The sequence below is a fragment of the Calypte anna genome, chromosome 1 (genome assembly GCF_003957555.1).
Source record: "Calypte anna isolate BGI_N300 chromosome 1, bCalAnn1_v1.p, whole genome shotgun sequence".
Lineage (NCBI taxonomy): Eukaryota > Metazoa > Chordata > Aves > Apodiformes > Trochilidae > Calypte > Calypte anna.
The window spans coordinates 65,766,071-65,781,918 of record NC_044244.1 but is presented as its reverse complement, the minus strand read 5'-3'; the positions used below and the strand labels follow the sequence as shown (position 1 = coordinate 65,781,918).

The window sequence follows — 15,848 nt, the reverse complement described above, 5'->3', positions numbered from 1 at the left end:
TTGTGAAACACCCAATGATGGATATTTTTTATTGGACCCCATTCTAATTGCTCTGCTGTGTCAATTAAAAGTAACATCATAAACTTAAGCTATTTGTATTGTACATGACAGTAAGCAAGATGAGAATGTGCCTTGCTGTGATCAAGTTGGCTAGAAGTTACTTACAGAAAGCTTCAGTTCTATAGCTTCTACTGGTCTTGCCATTAAGCAAAGTCAACAAAATTAATGCCTCAGGAATGACAGGTGAGGTTGCAGCAGAAAAAGCAGGCATAAGGACGTGTACAGATAACGTTAGATGGCTCTATCTGAAATCCCATTCTCCAGTGAGATAAGGCCCAGGCTTCAGCCTTGCCTGATACCCCCCCTCCAAAGAGAAGTTGCCTTGTTTTTCTCTCAGTTGCACTCATTTCGCATTAATAGAGCAGAAAGATCATTAAAATTATTTTTAAGTTTGAAGCATCAGATGAGGCTTTGACCAACATGCTGATTCCATTCGTGTCCCTGCAGCATATATAGATTTCCTTTGTGAAGGATGACTTGAAAAGATTAACTCAGTTTTCTTTCTGGAGCACAGAACAACAAATGGAACAGCCACATCAACATTTTGTATTTCCACACTTCTCAGGTGAGGATGCTGACCTGTTCTCCCTGTGCAGCTCGCCTTGCTCTGCAATTCACCACTCTCCACCACAACATCCACGCTGTACTGCCTCCCTGGAATGAGGCCCAGATCGTGGATCAAGTACTCCGTGGCATCCTTCTCAAGGGTGGTGTTGAGCACCAGTGCCGAGCGGTTCCAGAGGAGCAGGCGGTACCTCTCCCAGTCTCCCACAGGGGGCAGCCAGTTCACCAGCAGAGACCTCAGCCAGCCACCACCACTGGCCTTCAGCTCAGAAACTTTCTGGGGAACTGAAAATAGAGAAACCAAGAGTAATTCTGAAGTGGGGTATTTCCTCTAAGGTGTAACTGCACACAGGTAAAGCTTGTTTCACAGCTTAGCAATTGTAGGGGTACTTGGATCAGTCAGAACAACATGAAGTACCTTGCTACAAAGGTTGGCATATAGACAATTTTTACTTTTCCCCACACAAACCACCCACTTTTTCACTTGGTTTCTGGCATCATAAATGGGGAACTCTTCTTAGGGCAGGCAAAATCTGTCCCATGAAGTTCAGGGATGCATCTTGCAGTTTCCAATTAGCTTCCCAGATTTTTCCTGGACTTAGGTTCACTTAGAAACTGCCAATTAACTTTTAAAAGCTAAGGCTTCAACCACTATGGGCCAAATTCTAGTCTCAGCATCAGAAATGCAAAATCTGATGGCTTCTTCCAGAAAAGCCTTGTATGTCCCAGTCCCTCCCTGCTAGAAGGCACTAAGGTTCATTAAAGCCCCCACTTTGTCCTGTCCTCCACTTCCAAGGATCCTGAATTTACAAGTCCAACCTTCCTGCCCTACTGCTGCAGGTCACACTGGATCACTAAAGCTTTTCTGATTTTCATAGAACAATTTACCACAGCAACAGGAGACCGGAAGACTGATGCAGACCCTTAGGGTTAGGATACCTAACTATTCAGGGTTAAGATAATTGAGATCAGCATTGGAACACTGAGACCACCAGTGGTTATTAATTAAACTACAAGGTTTGAATCATACCCTTATGTTTTCTCTGGCTTAGTTAATACTTAACTGCTCAGTACCTACTAAAGGTTTGAGAGATTTCTACCAGCATTACAAATTACTCACAAGTGTCACTTTCCACACACATATGTGGGTACCAAGACTTTGATCTCCCACATCCCAGTGTCTGTGGGAGATGTGTTTCAATTGCTGAGCAAGTGGATAAAAGCACACAGTGTTTTGTTAGCATGAATGTACTTATGACAGGTAAAGTTCAGCCTTGTGAGACTGGCTGGACATAATTAAACCCTTATGGTACAAAGTTTCAGTCCCCAAGATGTCTATATACCTTGGCACAACATTTGTAGGGAGGTTCTGCTGCCATAATAGATTATGTTCTTGGGCATCCAGCTCTCTCTGTGAGCTACAGAGAGATCCTAGGAGTATAATCCCTTCAGTATGTGTAGACCTGGCAGTTTAAAATTACAAATTCACCTTCAGGCAACAAAGCTTATGGTGAAGTGATGATGTTTCCAAAGCTCCTGCTTTCTATGGAAAAGTCGAGGGAAGGAAATGCACATGATCAGCATCCTTGGAAATGGGACTTCTAGATCCACAGCTTTCAAAGTACTGGGTCTAGGTTACAAATTTGGGGATCAGTGGTTTGAGTGAGGGGCTGAAGTCCACCCTTCAGCTGGAAATGGTAATTTTAAATGTCTTTAATGGCAGGCTAGACAAACAAAAAAGACACACATGTAACCAGTCAGCTTTGTACTTTCTGGACATGAAAGACTTTTCAAGTTTGTCCCAGCCTGCACTGAGAATGGGCCACCAGCTAGCTATGAATGTGCCTTTCACATGAGATATTTAGTTGTAGATGATGTTCTCAAAAATTAATACTCCACTCTCTCATGCACACACATTTTTTTTTTTTTTTTGGCTCTGGCCAAAATTTTTCACCCACTTATATATTTTTTTCCATCTAAATTCTGCCTCATCTGGGTGTGGGGAAGATGACATGTCTATCTGGAGAGTAGTGCTGTGGGAGAACTATGCCAGGATTTTTTGCGTTCAGAACTCAGAACAAGAGATACCTGAAAGAAAATCATACTTTTGTAAGAAAATACACAAAACATAGCCAAACTCTACTGAGGCTTCCATATGCCTTCCTTAACCCATGATATTGGTAGTAAAGATAGTTTATATTTTCCTATTTGTAGGTTTGTGTCTGGAGCAAGGCATAATATTAGACCTTGCTAAAGTAATCCTTTAGCAATTTGACTACACGCAGACTCTCCATAGTGTAACTCATTTTATATACTATGCTGAACTGAATTGAATATAACAAAGCTGGTCAGGAGTGAAGAAGTACTGTGGAGCAGTTTTACAAGAGAGTCACCCAATTTCAAGGTCCAAAATACATTACTGTTTCCTGCTGCCAAGCTATGCTGTAGCTGCTTTTGGCTGCCAGATTGCTTCCAGAGTCAGAAAATGGTACTCCTGGAACAATATTGCGGTCTTTATCTTATTTTGCCTGGAATCCAAATTGTTTTGTCTCCTACAATGATTTTCTACAAGGCCAGTGTAGGAAAAAGAGCATTGGTTACAACGTTCCTACTGAAAGAGGAGACTTACATGTCCTACCAGTTGTCATCCGATCAGTGAACAGCTCGCCACTGACTGTGCGGACAGTAACCTGATAAAGACGTCCTGGAGTTAGCTTGTCAAAGTGAGTCTCTGTGACCAGTGGCTGTAGAGTTTTGACTTCTTCAACTGATCCAAGATGAGACAGAGTAACATTATAGAAATTGAGGTTTCCTGAAGGTCGTCTCCACTTAACTGTAAATGTATCTACGCTGTCATCATTAGTCACCGTCAAATCTAAGACTTCAGCTGGGACTTGAAAAAAGAAAGGAAGAAAGAGATGAAAATATAAGAACCACATATAAGAACATTTAAGGCCTGCTGCCTCTAAACTGCGATACTTAAATTTTGCTTTTAAAATGTTATATGAGATGGAATGTGAATGATTGTGCCTGAACAGTAAAAAGAGCAAAGCCTGATGACAGGGCAACTGAACCCAGCCCTGTTTATGGCGTTCTACTTCTGAGAGTGACAACTCTTAAGATGACCACCCTCATTTCACAGAATACAAAATGTTTGCCATGTCTGCACTCATAGTAGTCATTTTGACTACAAAACAGACCAGGCAGATTCTTCTAAGAACAGAGATGCCTGCATACATTTTGGTAGAATAAACATTACAGCATCATTTGAGCTATGCCTGATTTACACCAATGAAGGAAGGCTTGGAATCAAATTCCTTTAATCATATGCTCCACCAAAAGAAAAGCACAGCCACCTTCAATATTGATCTTAATTTCTCAGGCTTGTGACAGACTAGGAACTGGAATAGAGGACCATGCTTTTATGTACTGAGAAAAACTGCAAGATCTAAAATTTTTGTACCTGCAACAGGAATAAATATAAATATAAAAATTAAAAAATTTTAAAAGAGTATAAACCCCCTAGCAGCCAGTACTAGGTGACAACAGCATTCATCTCTGTGCCCTAGACATCATGATACTGACTTATATTAAATTATATCTATATTATGAGACTTCTGTAGGAGAAACTTTACAAATAAAGGAAATCAAAAGAATGTTCTTGTTTTTGCTTGCATGAGTGTTTTAATAATTGGGCTCAAGCAAGACAACATCGTATCTTTCTATGAGCAGTGAACTCTATTATGAAAAACCTTCCTGAAAAAAAGCTTAATTTCTAAAACTCTTGTTATGTGAATAAATACTTCTCTGCAAAACAAAGGCCCCACTCACATCAATTTTGAAATTCTTAATTTGCTCTACACTTTTTTTTTTCACTTCCTTTTCAGAAGTTCAGTTTTGCAACCCAGAAAGCATTTTTTTTTCAAAGCTCACAAGCTCTACACTTCTCATTCAACAGAGAATCATGGAGTTAAACTACCTCCAATACTGTGAAATCACCAGACTACACACTGCCTCAATTCACTGAAGAGTTCAGACCAACTTCTTTCACAGATAGGAAGGAGGTGAGACCAGGGCACTTGGGCTCAGATTGTTAACGCCTAACTTTACATGTTTAATAGTGCTGCCTACATGAAGCAGTACACCTACTCCAGCTGTCTCATCCTAAAATCTAGTTTAGCTGCTACCTCTGCAGCAATGGTAACTCAGAAAGCAGTAACTAAGTTAATGGTGTCTCTACCTCCCTCTATGGCCTTTGGAGAGAAATACCTCCCAAGGGTAATTCAGACACTGAAGTCTGGGAATATCCACTTGGACCAAGAATAATTTATCATTCTCCAATATGTCCTGTAATATTATTAGATTATGGCCTTAGCTTCTTATTCTGTTGTGGTGAATTCTGAAATCATACCTGTCCTGACAGTTTGAAAACTGATGCTCTCCAGTCCTGCAGCCTGGGTTATGATGGAAAGGTTATACAGGTGGCCTGCTATAAGTCCAGAAAAAGTGTAGGAGGTCAAAGGATCTTCTTGTTGAAGCTCATGAACTGGGCCATGATCATCCAGTAACACCAGCCTGTAACGATCCACATGCCCAGAGCCAGGAGACCATGAAGCATGGATAGTGTCTGTCTTGACACTGACCTGAATATTTTTCACAGGGGATGGCACTGTTGGGATAAAAAACACATACTTAAGGCCTGATGGTTATCTCCACAATTTCAGCAATTTTGAACAGAGGTATTTCTGAAATATTCTTAGTTTCTTTAGCATTAGTAAAACCCAACCCCAAACTTCTGTCCAAGTAGATCATAACAACTCGCCTCCCCTCTTATCAAACAGCTCTATGTATAATCAATAGACACAAATATATATCTTGCTAGGTGGAAGAATAATATATACGTGTTAATTTCAAAATGCAGAACTGCAAAATACTGTAAGTAGTTGTATTTAGATTAACTACAGTAAAGGAAGTCCTACCGGTAGATCCGCTTATGTGAATTTCTGGGGTACTCTTATTTCCAGCAACTGCACTGAGGATAATGTTGTATTTATTCCCAGGGATAAGACTGGAAAAAGTGGTTTCCATTCTTGAAATTCTTCCTGGTATGGAGATTTCTTGAACCTTTTTATTATCATGATCAAATAATAGTATGTTATAAAAGTCCACCGTTCCTGAGGAAGGATCCCACTGAACCTGCAAGCTTGTGGGGGTAGTTTTTTCCTTATTAATTTCAAAATGAGATGGTGGTAAGGGATCTGAAGTTAAAAACAAACAACAAACGAGGGAAAAAAAAACATAAACCATCATTTCTTGCATTGTCTTAAGTTTTACATAGTAGCACAAAAATACTTCCTAAAGTCTCCCTTTAACATTGTTAGGCTGCCAGTGCTTTTCAAAGTCTTTTTAGTTACAATTATAAACAATATATCACTGAAACCTGTCTACAAAAGAGTCCTGCATAAGTCAGAAATGTTACCTGAGTATATATGTACATACTCACACACACACAAACACATGTAGGAAAACACTTCCAGTTGGGGATATATGTACCAAGCTTAGAAGTCTGCTGATAGTAAAATGGTAATAACTTTAATATGAAACAGCAAAGATGAAAATCCAGCAAATTACACTCAATGCCTTTGCGTAATGTAGTTTTATAGATACAATAATACCAGTGGCTTTCATTTCCTAGCACCCATCCTGAACACTTTGTCCCTAATGTGCATGAGCTTGTATACAATTTGACGGGCAACAATCCTTTGTTTTCAGTATTAACTTCAACCACTTCAAAAGATTCTGATAGAAAATGCTTCTGCTCTGCTGTAGTGTGGTGCATATAGATTGAAAAAACAACAAAAAAAAAACCCAAAAAACAAACAGTACATTAATTATTTTGTTTATTAAGAAGCCCTCACGTGAAATCACTTGTAAAATATGATATCTCTTAACGGGATGGGAAGCACTGACCAAAACAAAAGACTTTGATTGCTTGCATTCTCTAGGTATGTTTCATCACTCACAGGACTTTGTACAATCAAAGGAAGGTATTACTGTTGATGTAATAAGGTATTGACATTTATGTCTCCCAATGAAGTTAAGCAATTGCATAATAAAAAGGTATTGTAAAACAACCCAAAGCAGCAAAATCAATCATTCACAAATTGAGGAGTTAAGGAATAAAGGTTTCCCAACAATTTAACAACTAAATTTGGCTTTCACGTGAGCACATTCTGTGCTTCTCTTGCCTGGCATCAGGTAGGGATTGTTCAGTGCTCTGAGGCTGAGAATGGAGGTCTCTGTATGAACAATACCTTAAACACAGAAGAATAATCCATTTTTTTCCAATGTAGTCATTGCTGCCTGGTTCCCTGAACAAGGCAGAGATTTCTAAGAAGCACTTAGACCCTTTGCACTATCTGGGCTTTGAAGAAGAAACATCTTAAAGGCTCATGACAGCCCTACTGCTGAATTTGCAGGGGCAGATTTGACTTTGTCCCTTCACCCTTTGAAATGCAGTTTTTAATTGCTTCTAACAAAGCTCTGCTGAGAATTTACTGGTGCCAGGTTTGGGCGTTATGCTCTGTCAATCAAGTATATAAAGAATTTCAGGGGAACATCTCCCTTCTTGGATACATTCAAAAGCTGTCTGGATGTAGTCCCAGGCAACCAGCTCTAGGCAGTCCTGTCTGAGCAGGGGGCTTGGACCAGATGACCTTAACAGGTGCCTTCCAACCTCCATCAGTCTGTGACACTGTGACTCCATGAAAAATACCATGTTCCTTTGAACACAGGTCACTGCTTAAATTCACATTGCTGCTTTGGACCAGAGAGATGCTAGTGCTCTTCAGAAAAAGAGATGAAAATGAAATTTAAAAATAAATAAATCTATCGTTTTCTTGACCTTTTTCTTCAAGGCCAAACTAACTCTGCTTAAATCTGAAAAAAAACATACTTATAAATTAAAACTCAAGTCAAGCACATCAATCTTCAGGCCAAACAGTTAAAACTTCACCCAGTTACAGCAACTGAGATGAGAGGTTTTAATGAAATGTGTCAGGAAATCTTAACAATAGGCCTGAGTACCAGCTCCACCTATAATATATACGAAAGACTATTATGCTGGCAAAAGTGAATAGGGGGGTATAAACTTGTTCCTTGAAGGCAATTGTTCTAACCAGGAAGGTCAAACTTTGGGAGGCAGAAATAAATTCCAGTACTACATATGGTCAGCTGAAAAAGTATTGAAAAAGCATGAAAAAGTATTAATTTGGCAGATACCAAGAGAACAGTCATGTTATTTGTCAAGAATCTTAACTCTCTCTCCAATAAAGTCAGAATAAGACTGAATACTTGGGTGTCCTGAAAAAGCAATCAGCACTGGAATCTGCATTATTTGTCCAATTCTACAACACAAGATAACTACATTTTTAGAGGTGCTTATACTGTCATGGGTAACCTGTCTTCTAAGGTGCATTAGCAAAGAAAAGAGTTGCGTGCCTAGAAGGTGAAGTTCAGAAATTCAGACTTTATCTAATCTATGTGGCCCAGAAAACAAAACACTCAGTGCTTTGTACATCCGCTAGAACAAAGGAACAATGAGATTGGGAAGTGCCTGGGCTGAAAGAGCCCTGGATGGAAACAAACACTTAAAAAGCCATTTACATTGTTATACAAGTCTCTGCTGGCAAGGATACAACACTGATATATCACAGAAATACAGTATTGTCACAAAGATATTTTTATGCCATTTGATACTGTATGAATTAATGTCTCCTGGTCTACAAAGGAATATTCCAGAAGACTTAATGTTGTTTGAACCTCCATTTTCACTTTTTGGGAAAAGGATTTGCTAAATATATATCTTATAGAAATGACAGATAGGGTTATGTCTATTCCCATGGGCATGACTCCCAAATACAGCCTGTAGGCACAGAAACACCTCCTTATGAAGGAGGAAAATAGCCTGAAAAAGGTGAAACCTGAACTGACTAACGGGGAATTCCTGCCAGTCTCATCCATCTTCCTACCAAACTATCCATCTTTTTCTTAGTTTTCTCTATTCATAAAATAGTAACCTACCTCACAAGGACTTTTCTGAAGATAAAGAGGCTTGATTTCATTGTCCTTATAAAGTACAAATACCCATTTTTTCCAGATGAAATGAAACCCAGAAAGCCTTTAAAACATTATTATATTCTTCTTGTATTCTGCCTTTTGAGATGATGATTATAACCATTTCATGGTTATGGATGACAGGATTATACAGCTATAGTTAGAGCCACATCACAGTATTTGCTCCTACACATGGCTAATAAATAGATTCGTCCCAAATAATTTTAAATTTACACATGGACAAGCCATGCTTTGGCATTTACACAGTTACATATTACAATGGAAAAATACACTACCATTCTGTGTCTTAGAAGGTAGATTTTTAGACATTTCATTCAAATATTGCACAATTTTTCTGAAAAAAAATTTAATTGCCTCTTAATTCTCTCAGTACAGGTGGCTTGGATTTCACAGTAACATATCAATGCATTATTTTTGTAGAAAACAATGTTGAAAATGGCATTTATTAGCCTATTTTAGATCTATTTAAAACAAGGGGAACCGCCAAGTTGATTTTTGTGGCTCTTAAGACCAATGTTTCAAATCTGAATTTAAATTCAAAATTGAAATTCAGGAATTTAACTGTAATTTATGATCTTCTCATATACTATTGCTTTTAACTAGAGGTTTCATTCAAGACCTAGTAATTCACTGAAAATATTCTCCTGACATATACAGCTATGCTAGTGCACAGACACTGAGAGAACCAAAAACTTAAAAAGCATTTTATCTGAACAGGTGCATGTGTTATCCAAGTTTTACAGTGTAAAGCAAGCTGACAAGTTTTATCGTTTTACATGCTGGTTTATGGATATATATTAAAAAACACAAACAAACAAATTAAAAAAAACAACATAAAAATGCTAGGTATTAATGTGAAATAAGTATACAGACAGCCAACTAACATCTGTAACCTTAGGTTTGCAGTGAAAAATTTATGTTGCTTAGAGCTGATAAATTGTGTTATCACCTTTTCCTTCATTTTCTATTCTACCAAAAGAGCAGAACAGCCAACACTGCGTTTGTGTTTGCCTGCCTCTGTATAAATGGCTTTTATAGTGCATATGGGATTGCATTTTCCAGCGTTTCGGAGGGCCTATTTTAGTTCTGCTCTATAGGATTAAAGACTTGCCATTTTCAATTGATAAGCCATAGATCAAAATTTCTCAAGAGAAGAGACTCCATCTTAGTGGACTGCTGCAGATTATTCTACCAGTATTCCATACATTATTAGAGTTCAGATCTATGTGTCCAAGAGTGAAATTGAAGCTGCCTCAGTACTCAAAAAATCACAAAGGATCTGGTGTTACCTGAGAGTTTAAATAGTTTTGGTGAGCTGCACACTTATGCTATTGGAATATCAAACTTGCAAACAACATAGACTTAACTTTATGTCATAACTACGATTTTAATATGAAATTAAATACCCAAGAGGCAAAATTAAGTTAGGGATTTGGGCCTCTCCAAAACTTCACTTTACAACTGAAGCAAGTTCTTAGTCAGAATAGATCACACTCAAAATTTAACATATTTTTTATTACACAGATGTAGCTATTTCAGCACACTGTATATGAAACACGATGAAAATGGAACTCATTAACAGGAAAAAGCATGTGCAAATTTTAACGTGATTGAATATGAGCAAAAAGTTAAAGTTTCTGAACTAGGTACGTAAGCATATCTGCAAACTTAACTGTGTATTTTTTTTAATCAGGACACTACGGATCAAAACTTAATTTTGTAAAGGTAAATATAAGAGATGAGATACCTCTTATTTAACTCCACCCATCTAACCTGCAAGTGCCTGGTTTAACTTAGCGAGTGGAGAAACTGGGCACATCCAAAGGACAGCTCAGCCCTTCTGTCTTAGGCAAAGAGCTCAGGAAGGGAACAGCACTGAGTACCAAGGCCAGACATCACATTTTTAGATAGCTTGTTACAGCTCAGTTCCACAACCATTCAAATCAGTGGGAACTTTGTTTCCCATATGGTGGAAAATATTGCTCATATTTGTATGTTTACAGGATAGTTTCCAGGAACACATGGCGATGGACATTCAGGCTCAGTAGATGATAAAACAAAACTACTGACATAAAGTTATAAAGGAACAGGTGAAAAAGAGCTTCCAGAAAACTGGTTTATAATGCTGGCTCTAGTGGAAACATACAGAGAAGTAATCCTCCCTCATTCTGCATTGAAATGTATAGTATTTACAGTACAGTATGTGTTGTTGACAGGCATAACAAACCCTATATACTATTTAGAAAAAAAAAATAATTTACAGACTTTGGACCTAACTGTGTATATTTAACACCATCAAACAATGCAACTGAATCAAACAATGTGACTGAATCAAGGTAATTATGGAAACATGGAGTAATCTGAGTAGCTGCCTTTGCAAGAAACATCCCTGGTTCCCTCTGTTCTTATTTCATACTTATGAATGATGTCTACTATCTAAAATCCAAAACCAAACCTCACTTAAATTGTGGTCAATGAATTTGCAGCGCTTTAACTTAAACTTTAATCAGCTGCTTCCAATCACTTTTATCTGAAGTCTTCAAAATCTATTCACTGACAAGAAAAGTCACAAGAAACAGGTACAAGCTACTGTCTAAATGATTATGCTTTACTCAAATCTGGTCTACAGTGGTATCTTTTTCCCTTCTTCTACACAAGTGTTTAATAGTAGATCTCTATTCAGTAATGACATTGATTTATACCTGTCTGGTAACGGTTGACTTATTATTTCAATTTTCAAATTACAAGTCATCAATGTTATAAACAGCTGGCATGACACATGACAGATTTAAATCACTGCCTGCATAGAAACCATTCCTCATTTTTACCACCTGACACAACTTGTGCTTAATGTATACATCACACCAGCAGATTTGTCATTCGACTTTTTCTGAGATACCAAAGCAAATTAATGGAGGGTATTTAGAGAATTTATATGGTTAATGCAGGGAAAAAAGTCGAACATTAAACAACATCTCTGGACTGGTAACTGTTAAGTATTTGGGTGCTGTAATCTTCAATACAAATATGGCCGAGTACCTCTCTGAAACAAACATTTTAGGAGCAAATCAGGGAGGTATTTAATGATGGACCTCATTTAAGATACCTGTTTTGAGTCCTGTGTTACTACCAGCTTTTTGGTTTTGTTTTTTGTTTGGTATGGGGGGGGGGTTGTTTGTTTGTTTTTTGGTTTGGTTTGGTTTTTTGTTTGGTTGGTTTTTGGGTTTGCTTGTTTGTGTGTTGGTTGGTTTGTTTGTTTGCTGGGTTTTTCTGGGGAGAGGGGGGGTGGTGTTTTTTTCAGAATGGTTTGGCTTGTAAGGGACCTTAAAGATCATCTACATTCAACCCCTCTGCATGGGCAGGTACACCTCCTACCAGACCAGGTTGCTCAAAGCCCCATCCAACCTTGCCTTGAACACTTCCAGGGAAGGGACAACCAAAAGCTCCTTGGGCAACCTGTTTCAATGTCTCACCATCCTTAAATTAAAGAATTTCTTCCTAATGTCTAACCTAGATCTCCCCTCTTCAAGTTTTAAACCATTTCCCTTCATCCTCTCACTACACACACACATAAAAGCCCTACCCCAGCTTTCTTGTAGGCTCCCTTCAGATATTGGAAGGTTGCTATAAGGTCACCTCAGAGCCTTCTCTTCTCCAGGCTGAACAACCCCAATTTCCTCAGCCTGGCTTCATAGGGGAGATTCTCCAGCCCTCTGATCATTTTAGTGTCTCTCCTCTGAACATGTTCCAGGAGCTCTGTGTCCTTCTTGTGCTGGGGACTCCAGAACTGGACACAGCACTCCAGGTGGGGTCTCACAAGAGCAGAGCAGAGGGGGAGAATCACCTCCCTCAATGGGCTGTCTGTGCTTCTTTTGATGCAGCAGTTAGTTAATGCAGTTAGAGGCTGGACAACACTAAATTTCATCATCTTTAAGAAAACACTTATACAGGTAGAAAGCGTCTGGTTCTGTCACCCCTTCAGAGGTGAGTTGTTCACATGCATGCACAAACACAGATGCAGAAAGGAGTCTTTACTTGGCAGCACACATTTTTTTACAGCCATTCCTGGATATGACACCGCAAGTGCTCGGCACACAACTTTACATCTTAAGATCTCACTAGCTGCGTTCAAGTAAAACACACAAAAAGTTTCAGCCTTACTTTCTGACTTTTAGACTCAGATTAAACAGAGGAAAAGTAGAGAAATGCGCTGAAGCAGTAAGGTATCCTTGAACAAGATCTACATGCCACGAAACACATAGCATTTTAAATACTGTAAATAAGCTGTAACCTGAGGAACTTGAAGCCAATAGATCTGCCTGATCACAAAGGATGTTACCTACTACTACTACTTAAAGCATTCTGCTGCATGGCAGCTTGAAGGAGAGGCAGAAATCCACTCCCAGCACCAACCGAGACTCCTCACAAGACTTCCTCCTTTCAAGGCTGTCGGGTTAACTTCTGGCAGCGGGGTAAAAAGAACTCAAAGAGCAGGAGAGCTCCGGTCAGCAAATACTGTAGGTTTATAGTAGCTGTACATGAACCGCCTTCCTCCCCTCACTGCCGGCCGCAGCAAGAGGAGGGGAAGGAAAATCCCGGCGTTCCTGCCCCAGCACCTGCCGCGCTCATCCCGCCCGTACCTGTCTGCACGGAGATGTTGACAGCCTCGCCGCCGGCGAGCGGTTCGATGCGGAGGTGGTACCAGGTCCCGGCCTCCAGGCCCCGCAGGGTGCAGCCGAAGGAGCCGTTGTTGCTGGGGGCGGGCTGGCAGCCGGCCGCCCCCCCGGACTCCGAGATCCCGCTGAGACTGAAATTGCAGGCGCGGTCCGCGGCGATCCAGCGCAGACGGACGCTCTGTCCGGACACGCTCCGCTCCGTCAGGTTGGCCTTGCATCCCTCCGCCTCCCCCGGCGCGGCCTGCGGAGACCGTGGAAAGCTCAGAGAGCCCCTTCGTTGCCCCCCACCTCCGGGATCACCCCGTCCCCGCTGCGTAGTCTGCTGGTGCGGGGCAAACCCTCCCGTGTGCTCCTCACCCGGGCTCTGCTGGGAACTCCGCGGATCCCCGCTGCCCCCTCCACCGCTCACCTTGGTCAGGGCCAGCGCCGTCCATAGGGCGAATCCCGCTCCATAGCTCAGCATCGCCGACGGTTTTTAACCCCGAAAATCCTCGCGGGGATGGGGAGAAGGGAAAGGAGGCGGCGGGCCCGGGTCCGGACTGGGGCAGGGGGTATGAAGCCGCGAAGTGGCCGCGGAGGGCCCCGGGGGCCCCCCGCTCCCCGCCGGGCTCCCTGCGGCGGCCTCCGAGACCACTGCGGGGCCCGTCCGCTGGCTGCATGCACTCGGGGCTGCCCCGACCGCCTCGCCGCCTCCCTGCCACCGGGGTGGGGTGGGGTGGGGGGGTTGCCTGCCGCCCGCGGCTGAGGAGGAGCGGAGGAGGCGGGGGAGGCGGCCGCCGCTTCCCACGCTGCCATTCTGACCCGGGCTGACTCTGCCACAGCCCTTCCCGCCGACTTCCGCAATCAAGAGGCGATTTCCTCGCGTCTCGCTGCGGGGGGCGAAGCGCGGTGACCCGGGACCCGCAGCCCGTCCCCCGAACTGGGGACACACACTGGTACGGCGGCGGGTGGCTGGCCCCGGGGTGCTGGCCCCTCGATGCTTGTGGGTCCCACCTTCCTCCCGACTCCTCTCCCACCCTTCCTTCCTCGCTGCTTCCTCCCAGTGTCGGCTCTCTCCCGGGGCTTCTCTCCCTGTGCTTCTCCTGACTCACGGGGGGCCCGGACAGTGCCCTAGTCAGTGCGGGTCGGCACTCCTCCCGCCGGCTGCACCTCCCTAGGAGTGAAAAAGACTGCACACCTCCCTGCCTGGCCTCCCCACTGCCTCTTCTCACGTCTGCCCGGCCGTAGGGCTGCACCGCAACATGCTACCCACTTTGCACGCTTGCCTCAGGTAGCGCCAGCCTCACCTCATGGCTTCCTTGCTTCGTGTGCCCCCTTCTCAAGACCTGACACCCCTCATGAACACCTTGCCTCATAGATGCTGTGCCTCACACCTTCCCCATCTCCTGGCCCATCTCTTGGCCTCAGCCATCACTAGAGTGCCATCCCAGCTCCCATATCCCAAATATGGAACGTATTTAGAGGCTTGTCACAGGCTACCAAGACCTCTGTCCTCTCCCTGGCTCTGTGTCACCAGGACTGGAGTCATTGCAGTAAGGAGACTCACGGCAGAGCTGGCAGACCTGAGCTCCTGATTCTGAGCTCCCTGTTATCTCAGCCAAGTTATTTGAACCAAGTTATCTCAGTTTTTGTCTTTTGTTTCTTTTTTTTTTTTTAGTTCTGCATCAACTTGTGTCCTTGAAACAATTCCTTCACACATCCCCTGAATAACTCCCAAGCTAAAATTAAACAAACCCCGGAAAACAAGAAAGTCTCCCTCTTTTCAGACAGTATAAATGTGCTGTGAGTAACACCTAATTGCTGCAGCACCGCTCTGTGTTCCTACCATGTGCATGCCCATTTCCTTCTTGTTTAGATTTCAGCTGCTTAAAACTCATGTATATGTGTATGTGGAGTGCGGTGAGGGAGAAGTAGCCACGAGTGTTTTGGACCTTCATATACTCAAATACGCAATAATCTAGCAGCCATGGGTTAAGTTTGAGATTGCATAAATGGGGAGGAATCCTACATTTGCTTTCTTCAACGGTAATGGCATTTTTTGCCTCTTTCTGTATGATGCACATAGGATTTTAACTGTTAAAAGCAGCACCTCAAGCACATTCAAAACCTTCTATTTCAATTTTGCCTCATTTTAGGGAGAAAAAGGTGCTAGGGTTTACAAACATTAATCTGTCTTTTAGGGAAGCTGCTGCTGTAGAATTTTTCAGAGCATCAGCCTGTCAGTACAAGTGTCTGGAAAACCTTAGTTCTCATTATTCTTTTGAGAAACGTAAGGTCTGAGCACTCATGGGTAATACCTGCACCTGTGGAAAGTTTCATCTGTCCCAGTGGAGCTCCATGCCAGGTCCTAGGAACATGGCAAGTGTTGGGATTTAATCAACAGAGCTCGGGATGATTAACATCTTTATGAAC

At 42.0% G+C, this 15,848-nt stretch overlaps 1 protein-coding gene across 3 annotated transcripts in view; it reads right to left on the bottom strand.

Moving 5' to 3' along the window:
* Positions 1–15,848, bottom strand: part of PTPRB (protein tyrosine phosphatase receptor type B) — a 63,769-nt gene that overhangs the window by 35,391 nt on the left and 12,530 nt on the right. For 2 of the 3 annotated variants that reach the window (XM_008500634.2, XM_030467204.1), the window contains exons 4-8: positions 13,401–13,677; positions 5,604–5,882; positions 5,036–5,293; positions 3,254–3,517; positions 640–909 (exon numbers count right to left, since the gene is read on the bottom strand). In XM_008500634.2, the coding sequence (XP_008498856.1) occupies positions 640–909; positions 3,254–3,517; positions 5,036–5,293; positions 5,604–5,882; positions 13,401–13,677 (1,348 nt within the window). Of the gene's footprint in view, positions 1–639; positions 910–3,253; positions 3,518–5,035; positions 5,294–5,603; positions 5,883–13,400; positions 13,678–13,845; positions 14,248–15,848 lie in introns of those variants that run through there. The other variant, XM_030467904.1, reaches the window with a different exon arrangement.